At 39.1% G+C, this 11,108-nt stretch overlaps 1 protein-coding gene across 4 annotated transcripts; it reads right to left on the bottom strand.

Annotated features, from left to right (window-relative positions):
* Positions 1 to 1,537: 1,537 nt before the first annotated feature.
* On the bottom strand, positions 1,538 to 11,102 carry PTTG1 (PTTG1 regulator of sister chromatid separation, securin). 4 transcript variants are annotated; one of them, XM_003776709.5, is made up of 8 exons: positions 10,651 to 11,102; positions 10,276 to 10,310; positions 8,383 to 8,589; positions 7,877 to 7,978; positions 7,387 to 7,571; positions 5,966 to 6,059; positions 2,405 to 2,563; positions 1,538 to 1,675 (listed from the first exon to the last, which is right to left on the bottom strand). In XM_003776709.5, exons 4-8 carry the CDS (start codon positions 7,965 to 7,967, stop codon positions 1,596 to 1,598), a joined length of 609 nt encoding a protein of 202 aa, XP_003776757.3. In that variant the 5' UTR covers positions 7,968 to 7,978; positions 8,383 to 8,589; positions 10,276 to 10,310; positions 10,651 to 11,102; the 3' UTR covers positions 1,538 to 1,595. The 4 variants fall into 4 exon arrangements, with proteins under 4 accessions (XP_003776757.3, XP_054412153.2, XP_009239533.3 ...); XM_054556178.2 differs by having other exon boundaries at positions 10,276 to 10,315; positions 10,995 to 11,078; XM_009241258.4 differs by lacking the exons at positions 10,276 to 10,310; positions 10,651 to 11,102 and having other exon boundaries at positions 8,352 to 8,479.
* Between the last annotated feature and the right edge of the window lie 6 nt (positions 11,103 to 11,108).

Below are 11,108 nucleotides of genomic sequence, written 5' to 3'. Positions count from 1 at the left end.
GAACTCCTGGGCTCAAGCGATCCTCCTGCCTCAACCTCCTGAAACTAGGACTACAGGCATGTGCCACCACACCCGGCTAATTATTTTTAATTTTTTAGAGACAAGGGTCTCACTACATGGCCCAGGTTGAACCCGAGCTCCTGGGATCAAGCAGTTCTCCTGCCTCAAACTCAAGTGCTGGGATTACCGGTGTGAGCCACTGTGTCCAAGCTATGCTTTGGTTTTTTTAGCAGCCCTATTTTACCTGAGGATGCTAAACCTAATACTCTCCCCTAAAGCCAAGTGCCCTAGTAGTCTTATGGTATCATCTTCTCCTAGAAGTCTGCCTTTCCACTAATTCCAGAAAGTCACACTGATTCAGTTGCATTTAGAAGGTAAAAAGTTTTAAAGTCAGGATAAGCGGTTGTAGGTGTTCTTAGTATTTCATGCCTAATATCCTTCAGCTTCCTCCGATAACAATGGCAAAGGGTTCACATTCTAATGTGACCATAGAAGCTACTGATATATCAAGGGAAAGACTTCTTATATAACTTAGCATCAAGCAAGGGTCAAATTCCGGTTACTACATGGCCCAAGCGAGTCAAGTGAGTTAAGTAGGCTAGGTCTGAGAAGAGACACGAAAAGTAAAAGGATCACTTCAGTTCTCACTGAGGCCATTTAAGGCAGGGTCTGTGGGATAGAAAGCCTACACTCCACCTAAAAGGCAGCAGCCAGCAATCCACCTCCAGCCCCAGCAAGTGTTGGAAACAGGGTCTACTATGGACACATCTCTTTTCAAGAGAATCTCCAAAGCCAGATTGGTGAAACACTGGAATTTTAAATATTGGAAATGATTAAGGTTTTTAAAATATCCACCCCCTCCCTCAAAAAGAAAACCTATGAGCAACCATTTGCCCTCTCTATTTTGATTCCAGCCTCAGAACTGAGATCAAAATACCAGCTCTATCATTTTCTAGCTCTTCACATCTTTGACAAATCAATGAACTTCTGAGCTTCACTGTCTTATCTGGAAAAGTGTCAAACATTAAACATAATGCTTCTCAAATACTCATGTCCAACACAAGGTAAACAACTAAATACAGTTTCCTATAGGTGGAGTGTAGACCTTAGTATCAGTAAATCATCTCCAGTGATCTTTAAGGAACTTAATTGAAGATCCCAAGGAGGCTGAATTCTCAGATTTAGAGCCTTTCAATACTGAGTATTAAAGTCATTAGAAACTAAGTAGAACCAGCAATAAAGAATGCCTAGCAATAGATACTTAATGAGTTCGAAGTAGCTCTTCTAATTAAGAGATCTAATAATTGTCACTAGTTAATGGCCACAAAAAGTCAATAAAGTACACATTGAGGGGTATACTTTTCAGGAAAAACAGTGGCAGCTTCTAAAATAACATGTTAAACCAAAAAGATTTAAGTTTTTAGAAATCAGACAAATCTCTATTGTCACATTATAGACTCTTTGTTAAACACTTCAGCTAGTTTTCACGTTGTTTTAAGTAACCTCCATGGAAAAGCAACCACAATACTAGGAAGAATCTGTTAAAGAATGCTTTATTAATACAAATACACACAAACTCTGAAGCACTAAGAAATTTAAATATCTATGTCACAGCAAACAGGTGGCAATTCAACATCCAGGGTCGACAGAATGCTTGAAGGAGACTGCAACAGATCTAGAAAACAGGAATCTCTTATTAAAATTTCTGCAAATCCTTGAGTCATTGTCCATATCAACATAGACATTAGCTGTCAATCAAAAACTCATGTTTTTCCCTTTGTCAAATCAATCACCTCCATCCCCTCCTGACACATTTTTTGGAATGTGTCTGTGGCCCCAGAATTGACTTTCATTAGGAAGTAAGTCTTAGAAGTATCTGAATCTCTATTGTTCTTAGAGACCAAAGTAAGAGTTAACAGTCTCACTAATGTAACTTATTAGGACAAATTATCCCACATCAGAACAAACAGAAAACATAATGTTGGCTTTGACTACCAGTTCAAATGAAGACCTCAAACCTTCTGCAGTAAGAAGTTATTGTCAGTCTATGCTACAGCACAGGTGTTTTGATCTTATATTAGCTTTGGATATAATACGGAATCATCATTCCAAGCAAGTTTATTATATATGCTTCAACTTATAGCCTAAGAAGATGTAAGTGAGAATTAATCTTTTGGCTGTAGTAAGACTATCCAGTTTCCAGAATAACAATTTTACTGGGGCATTTGGGACTAAAAAGCAATATTAATCGAGAATAGTTTTTTTTCTGAAAACTAATCCTTGTCATTTGAAGGACAGAAATTACTCACAGGCTCACCTCCCGCACAACTCTGTTCCCATGGTAATGGAAGTGTTACGAAACAAATTGTTTGCAGCCCTTCTAGAAGGGCACTTGCTCACTTACTGGATTCCCATGGTGGAGAGGGCATCTTCACAGGTGAAGGGGGGCCCAGCTGAAACAGCTTTTCAAGCTCTCTCTCCTCGTCAAGGATCATGAGAGGCACTCCACTCAAGGGGAGGTGCGCAATCTGGTGCTCTTCAGGCAGGTCAAAACTCTCAAAGTCTGTTACCGAGAGAAAGCGTTTTTGTCAGGGCAGCAGTTCTCAGTGTGGGCTGTAGACCCCTTGTGGTCTGAGACCCTTTCAGGGGGTCCATGAGGTCAAAACTATTTTCATGACAATATTCACACCTTTTCCCACTGGGTTGACATTTGCAATGATGGTACCAAGGCAGTGGTGGTTAAAGCTGCTGGTGCCTCAACATAAATCAAGGCAGTGACAGTAAACCATATTAGCAGTCTCTCTGTTCTGCATCTTTCTTCACTTGTAGTTTAAAAATGCCAGTTTCACTTACTGTCACTTCACCATATGCAGTAGAAAGTATTAATTTTATTAGCTCTCCATCCTTGAGAAGATGTCTTTTTAATGTTCTCTGTGATAAAATGAGAAGTATGCCATAAAGCGCTTCCACTGTACACCAAAATATGATTATCTCAAAGCAAAAGGATTTGTGCAATTATCTGAGTTGCAAGCTAAAACTAGAGAACTTTTTCCTGGAATATTGTTTTTACTTGAATTAACAACTGCAAGAAATCCCAGTCACTCAGACCTGGGTGCTTGTCACACTTTTTCTCAAAGGAATGAAAGAAGTCTATCACCTCAAGGAAAACTGACAGCCTTTGTTGCCAATGGCAGAATATAAAACGTTAAAATTTTGTCAAAAATTAAAAAATGAATTTTTTTTTTTTTTTTTTGAGACAGAGTCTCACTCTTTCACCCAGGCTGCAGTGCAGAGGCACGATCTCCGTTCACTGCAACCTCTGCCTCCTGGGTTCAAGCGATTCTCCTGCCTCAGTCTCCCAAGTAGCTGGGATTACAGGTGCGCCCACCACACCTGGATAATTTTTGTATTTTTAGTACAGACGGGGTTTCACCATGTTGGCCAGGCTGGTCTTGAACTCGTGACCTCAGGTGATCCGCCCGCCTTGCCTCCCAAAGTGCTGGGATTACAGGCGTGAACCACTGCATCTGGCCAAAAAAAGGAATTTTGGAAAACTTATCTGCAGTCATTAGCTTGACAGATGCGTTAGACTTTTCTGATGAGATCAGTTGTGATATTAATGTGCTTTTGATATTGTATAATAAAGCATCTCAACATGTGGGTATCTACATATCTCAGTGAATCAGTATTTCTGAATGATCAATGCAAGATAAGATGCAAGAATATAAGATACATTCCAAGTGCAAAATAGACCAATGGATTTTACTGTCAAGATACAAAATGCTCATTGATACGGTTTCAGATTCCACATTGCAATTTTATATTCAGAAACAGCCACTTGTGGGTTTCAGTGTAGTGGCAAAAAAAACTATCCACACTTGTCTGAAAAGACTATTAAAAACGTATCTGTGTGAGGCCAGGTTTTCTTCGTATATTTTAACAGATGTAAGAGTGAATATAGAATTTGACAAGAATCCAGTTGTCTTGTATTAAGCCAAATAAAGCAAATCTTCAAAAATATAAACCATGCCATTCTTCTCCAAACTTTTCCAAAACAAAAAATATTTTATGTTAAAAAAAATTTACATTAATATAATGTGATTACTTAGTGAATAAATATCTTAAGTTTCTCAGTTTTAATTTCTAATACAGAAAAGAGCAGATCAGACAAGCAAAAGTGGTCTTCAATAATTTCTGAGTGTAAAAGGGTCTTTAAAACAAAACAAAAAAAAAATTGAGAACCATTGTGTTAGGTAACATTCTTAAAATCCAAGTACCTTACTTCTTAGCAATTATTTTTAAAAAGTGATTTTTCTGTACAGTAACAAAAGTAGGATTTAATACTGAATTTTCTTCAAGGAGCTGTTTTCTCAAAAGATTAGAAAATCATGGTTTTCCTTATCTTTGTCCGTAGGTGGGAAAGTTCTCTAAAGCCTAAGTACTCAAGAATTAGTCTGCTCTTTTTCAAGCCTGTAAAACCCAGATGTCAAAAAGGAACTGAATGATATGTGACTATTTAACTTAAAACCACTGAATTGTAAAGGAAACCATAAACAGACAGGAGACTCCAGAGGAAAGAAGTCTGCAATATAAGGGGAGCTAATTTTATCTACAAAGAGCTCTTTAATCAAAGAAAAACACAAACAGGAAGTTAATAAAAAAAGAAAAATTGTAAGTGGCCAATAATCAAATATGTTCACCATACACACAACAAATTTAAAACAATGAAATATTTCTTTTCTGATAAAGATTAGAGTTTTAAAACATTGACAGTGAACATGGAGGAAGCAAACATCTTCATCCACTGTAGATGGATTTAACAATTTACACTATTTTGAAGGGCCACTTAGCAATATCTCTTTCCTGTAACACAGGATATTGTGGTCTTCATTCTTCATCAATATGCATAAATCTACCTCATTTTCCTCAATGGCTGAATGGTAATTATTAGCACGGATGCACCACATTTTATAATTTTAAAACTTAATCACACAAGCCCTTGAACTCAGCAATCCTTCTCAGAGTTTCCCTCCGGATGTACTCACAAACTTACAACAAGATCATTTCAAGAATACTAATCGTAGAAATGTTTGTAGTTTCTAAAAGCCAGAACAATCTGAATGCAAATTAGTAAAATAACTACATGACCTTTTTGGCTAAATAAAAGGGTAAAAGATCCAGCTCAGAAATCTGTAAGGCCCTCCCCTGATCTGATCCCACACCTCACCTGTATCCTCTTTTACTCTGCCTGTATTTTTCCTAGAACCACTTCAGTCTCTTTTCCTACCTCACGATCTTTGCACCACTTTGACCTACAATGCTGTTTTTTCTGGCTCACTCACAGTGAGATGACTTGTCTAGCATCTGACTTTCCCTTCAAATTATGGGCTCCCATAGGCAGGGCCCATCTTGTTAAACAGTGTGTCCAGCACCTAATGATGCCTGACACACAGTAGCTTCTCCTCAAATGGTTGAGTAAATTAAAGCTTGAAAAGCTGTTTCCAAAACAGAAAATACTTCAGATACATGTAGCAGGTTGAAGAAATTTGAAAAACACGTCTTCACTGTCTTATGTAGATTTTTCAAACCAAAGAAATAATCCTACCAAAGTACTCTCAGGCATTGCTCAACTTGACATAAAGCTCACTTTCTAAAAGCCTTGTGAGAAAGACTGTCCACAATGGGACTTATTCAATGTTCATGAATACATCTTACCTCCTCTAGGTGATAAGCTTTTACAGACAGGAACAATGTCTTCTACATCTTTGTTCCTATTCCCCTCCTGACCTAAGATGATACCTTGCAAATAACTCCATCAACAAGTACATTTGTCCAAAGCAACCCAGATTCAGACAGTCTCATCATAGTTTTTGGTCATATATTATATTCATAACAAATTACAGCTGAGCTGAATACTAAGCAACTAAAGGCCAAAAGCACTTTTCGCAATTGCAAAAGATACTACCTAGAGGATTGAAGGGAAAGAATTTTTCTATTTCTGGATAGGCATCATCTGAGGCAGGAACAGAGCTTTTTGCTTTAACAGTCTTCTCAGTCATCTAGAACAGCCAAAGAAAATATGGGTTAGTGAGAGTGGAAGTCTTATTAGCTGATTAGTTTTTAAATTTGTCAATTTCATGCTGCCTTTTAAGAAGCCATAATCCTTAGTTTTCATAATTGCACCTAAATATACTTCAAATAATGATTCAAATGTAATTCGAGTAGCATGACTCAAAAGTTAAAATCTGAAATTTAAGTACCAGCACCTGTCAGCATAAGTTATCAAGAATGCAGTTAATTCAGAGCTAATCAATGCAATTATTCAACCTAACAGAGGAGAAAATGGGCATGAATCACCCATGATAGTAGCTAATCATCAAAGCCATTTTTGGCTTATGGGAGTGTGATTTTTTCCACAAGTGTTACCTTAAATTATTTGCTTGGTTAATATTAAAAACAAGTTTGTGTTCCTCAAATACACACACTGAGTAAGAGGCAGCAAGACACTGTCAAGGACTTTAGAATAAACACCATGGGCAATCTCCCAGTCTGGAGCTGACAGGTCTACTACAGTCTACTACAGAAGGGTGCTACAATGGAAGCCGGCATGTTCCTGATTTATCTCACCTCACATATGCATGCCTAGAATTCCCTATGGGGTTCTCACACTTCGGTTCTGTGTCTCATTGTTTTTGCCATATCTTTGGAATTCCTGTATTTAATATTTTTCTTTAAGTTAATTCACTTTTTAAAGAAGACATCCTTGTCCTAAGTTGCACTATATGTAATTCACTATTTGTTTCCTAATGCAAATTAAACAAAACAGTTATTCAAATAAAGTGTTAATCCCCAGGCTAATGTCATCTTTCACAGCAAAGTCCTCTCATCTGGGATACATAGACCTGTAGCTTGTGACTCACACTCACACAAAGATCAACATGCTAGCAAATTGTCACCTAACAAGCTGCTGCCTGCCCTGGAAGGCTAGGAGGAGAATGGCAGCACCTGTGCTATTAAAGCAGCAACAGAACCTCTTGAGGCACCCTCTCTCTCAGTATGTATCTGTAAGTGGATACCACCAACCAGTTTCTCTTAAGGCACCCTCTCTCTCAGTATGTATCTGTAAGTAGATACCACCAACCAGTTTCAAGACACTAGTTAAGGACAGGTGAGGCAAAAATATGCATTAGCTGCATCTGAGATTTCCAATCTCAAGGTACCAAGAAGTCCACAAGGACAATCTGAGTCTCCTCCACTACTCTGCTTGCTAACCTCTATTTCCCTTCTACTCAGAGGGAAGAAAGCTAGGTAGGATGATGCCAATAGTCATTTTAAGAGTCAAAAGTGCTTCAGTGTTTAAACAGTGTCTTTATAGCCAACACTTACCTTTTTGGCAGAAAAGCTCGGCTGTTTTTGTTTGATGGGTCCCTTGGTCTTTACAGACTTTTCTGTAGCTCTGTTGACAGTTCCCAAAGCCTTTCTGGTAGCTTTAGGTAAGGCTGGTGGGGCATCGAACGTTTTGCCAAAACATGGTGTTGAAACTTGAGATCTCCCATCTAACGCTTTGATTGCTGAAGAAAAAGTCTTACCATAAGAATATTCCAGCAGCAAAATACCTGTACAACTTGAATACTGTGTATATAAACTTGACCTCTCACCCCCAAACCCATCCCCCACTTTTGGTAGTGGCATGGCTATGATAGGCCTAATAGCAGAGATTCAGCAACTTCCTTAAATCATCTCATCAAGATATTGAAAATGAAAAAGGACCAATAACAAACGACTCCAATTGCTCAAAAAGTACACTAAATGTCTCGTCCAGCTCCAGGCCACGTCCACAATACCAGTGTATCCGACTGCAGCCTTGTATACTTACAAGGTCCAGACCCCAGCTTCAGCCCATCCTTAGCAGCCACACGGGTGCCTGGTTCTCCATTTTCCTTATCAACATAGATCAGAGTAGCCATTCTGGATTATTCTAAGAATGAGAAATACATATTAGATATTGGGGAAAGGTGGGAGAAGCAAAAGTATAGCAACATACCAAACTTTCTATCCTAGGAGTGTCCACACAAAAACAAGAGCTAAACAGAGGAACAGTCACGGGCGTGAGCCAATAAGTACTTAATCCAGCTCTCAAATCTTCCAGCCTGAGTCAGAGGCTCTAAGGTCCCGAGAAGCGCGCGGTTTGGGGCTGGCACTCATCAGACAATTGCCGTGGGTCCAGTTCGCAGTCCGAGACCACGCTCAAACGGGCTCGGAGCCATCTACGCCCCGGACAGGCCCCCAACCCCAGTCCCAGCTTCAGCCCCAGCCGCAGCCCGCCTCCTTCCCCGCCCGAGCCGGCTCACCTAACCACCCGCGACCCTCCCATTCACTCACGCAGCTCTTAACAGCCACATTCATCTGAGGCCGCGGTGAACCGACGCGGCGCACTCCTGGTTTAAACCACAACTCGCGGCCCAATTGGCTCTTCTGCCCAGGAGGCGGGGCCGTGGGCGTGGTCACCAAGTAGAACCAATGGAAAGGACCTAAGCAGCCAGGGCTCCGCCCCAAAAGCTCTTTCTTGCAAACTTTGTGGCACGTTTTCTGGGAAGGAAAAACTAGGATCGTGTAATATTAAAAAATAAATTGAGAGGCTTTTTTTTTTTGCTCTCCATATTATTAAGCTGCATGGACTGAGGTACTGACTCAATAACAATGTTTTATTGCTTTAAGATATTTTTATTTAAATGACCCTGTAAAAAGGATGGAAAATAAATAGAAATATTGTAGAAACGGGGGAAACAACCAATGTTGGGTCTAAAGAATACTAGCGGAGAATAATTTAAAATTAAGAGGAAATGTAAGTACAGATAGATCAAACAGCAGCGTTTGAGTCATTCTCTTATGCTTATGATTTAGAACGAACTGATCATTCCCTAATCTTAGGACTATCCTCAATACTTCAGGCTAAGATGCTGTTTCTGTTATACCATCACGAATCTGTCTTAGGAAAAAAATTATGATTCTAATGAATACATAATTTAGTCTTCCCTTAAAATTCTATCCTTTGATAGTGATTTATTTTAAATCTCTAACACCTCAATAATATATTAACCAAAGTTGCCTGGAAGGGCTTGGCCAGGGAGCAAGAGAATATCAGAGAGATAATAAAGATATAAAAAAGGAATTCCAATTTCCCAGATATGAAAAGAAATTTTGCTTGAAAAAGTTGACGACCTTTTCGTGTTTCTATAGTAAAATGGAATACATTGCACAACTACAAGTTGAAGATATAAATTCAAAAGATAAGGCTGACCTGTGTCATTCAAATTCCGCTCCCCACAGGTCAACATATATACATTTTAACCTGCATATCAGCTGAGAGAGAGGAGTTGATTCCATATTACTCTTTCACAAAAGGCTTAACACTATACCTGACATAGACATGGTTCTCAATATATGCCAGTTCATCATCTCTTTTTCCCTGGCATTTCAGGACCAATATTGATTGAATGATTCATTCATTCACAAATATTTATTGAATATCTATTAAATGCTGGACATTATACTAGGTTATAAGAAAAGAGCCTAACTTAAGGTGAAGAAAAGAGGAAAGACAGAAAAATATGCATGCCTTTATTGTCCCTTCACTGTTCTTTTTCCTTTATCCCCATCCCTTATTTCCTCCTGTATCTCCTAAATTTTACATCATATTATATTATCAGCACTCAAAGTGTTAATTTTTGAGACTAAATCTGTACACCACCTATAGCTTCCAAGTGGGGATTCTCTATCTACAAAGGTTTTGAAGTGCAAGGTTTATCTCCTTAGGATGTCTTCTTTTTTTCACCAACAGAAAGCATTGTTTCTCCCAAGGTCATGCAGCAGCTGTAAACCATAACCACCCTCTCTTTGAATAACCACTGTTTTCTTACTAATGATGCCCTCAGACCAGCTTTGCTATTCCTATTACTGGAAATACTCAATTGCTAAACCACCCTCACTCATAACAGCACTTAGTCCCTAATCAGTTTCCCCCAATCCTGCTTTACAAACAGCAACCCATCCAGAACCAATCCCGGCTTTCCTAGACCTTCCTCAGAACCCTCCAGAGGGACCTCAAGTCTTAGAAAAGATTCAACTCTCTTGTCCTGCGCTTTCTGATTCCTCTTCGAGATGCGCTCTCCTGGTGGTTTTGGCTAATTAGGCCTTAACACTCCTAAGCAAATTTCAGGAATATTTTTAAGTGGGAAAAAAACAAAGCCTGAGTGATTCATAGACTCTACTCACTTTCACGCTAGTCTCTGACACTGTTTCTTCATCTACTGCCCTGTAAAAGCAAAATTAATATTTATGTTCCCAAACTCCAGGTATTGCAAATTCTTAATACGAAAAAAATAGATTCTATTATATTGGGCTATTTTATTGAGGCAGGAATGGTAGCTATTTTAACTTTACATTCAAAAAGGATACACGTTATTGGGGGGGAGGGGGAGAAAAACCAGAATAGAAAGCACAAAGAAAAAAAAAAATCACAAGAAATTCTACCACGAAAATTAATTTTCCAGTGTTTTATTTCACATGTATATTTTTAAAGAAGGGATGGGATAGCATAGATACTGTTTCTCCAGAATGGAAATTGTCGTATTTTTTTCTAATGATAACCTGCCTTATGTTCTCACAGCACCTGGTATTCTTTTCATAGCAACTTTTTACAACTGCTAAATCTGAATAGTTGTTTCGGTGTCTTTCGCACTCTGATGTAAATCTGAGGGAAGACACTGTTCACCAAATCCCCAGCATGTTACACAGCCTGGCTACTAATAAGCGCCAAGTTTAACTGCTTTTTTTTAAGCTGATACGTCACCAACTTCCCCATTCATTTCATAGTCCCCTGGTGAGGCTTAAGCTCTTGTCTTGTCTTTTTTTTTTTTTTTTTTTAAACTTCCTAAAATTCTCCGATTCTAAAAGAAAGCTCCTAAGTAGAAGCCAAAAAGAAGCTGCCCAACTTGAATCTCCCCACAAGCCGGGTGAACAGCGCGATACGCCCAGTTAGAGTTCTCGCGATTCCCACGGCGCAAGAGCACTGGAGGCCCCCGCTCCGCCCCGCTCCCCGCCAGGAA

Source organism: Pongo abelii, chromosome 4 (genome assembly GCF_028885655.2).
Source record: "Pongo abelii isolate AG06213 chromosome 4, NHGRI_mPonAbe1-v2.0_pri, whole genome shotgun sequence".
Lineage (NCBI taxonomy): Eukaryota > Metazoa > Chordata > Mammalia > Primates > Hominidae > Pongo > Pongo abelii.
The sequence above is the reverse complement of the archived record's forward strand: the minus strand, read 5'-3'. Positions and strand labels throughout refer to the sequence as shown.

What these genes read in the sequence shown, in the direction of transcription:
- PTTG1 (XM_003776709.5), bottom strand. Translation starts at nt 7,967, where the DNA reads ATGGCTACTCTGATCTATGTTGATAAGGAAAATGGAGAACCAGGCACC. An exon ending in CGAGCTTTTCTGCCAAAAAG is followed by an intron (nt 6,060 to 7,386) that starts GTAAGTGTTGGC and finishes TGGCTGTTCTAG; the next exon opens with ATGACTGAGAAGACTGTTAA. An exon ending in CTCTCCACCATGGGAATCCA is followed by an intron (nt 1,676 to 2,404) that starts GTAAGTGAGCAA and finishes CCTGTTTTCTAG; the next exon opens with ATCTGTTGCAGTCTCCTTCA.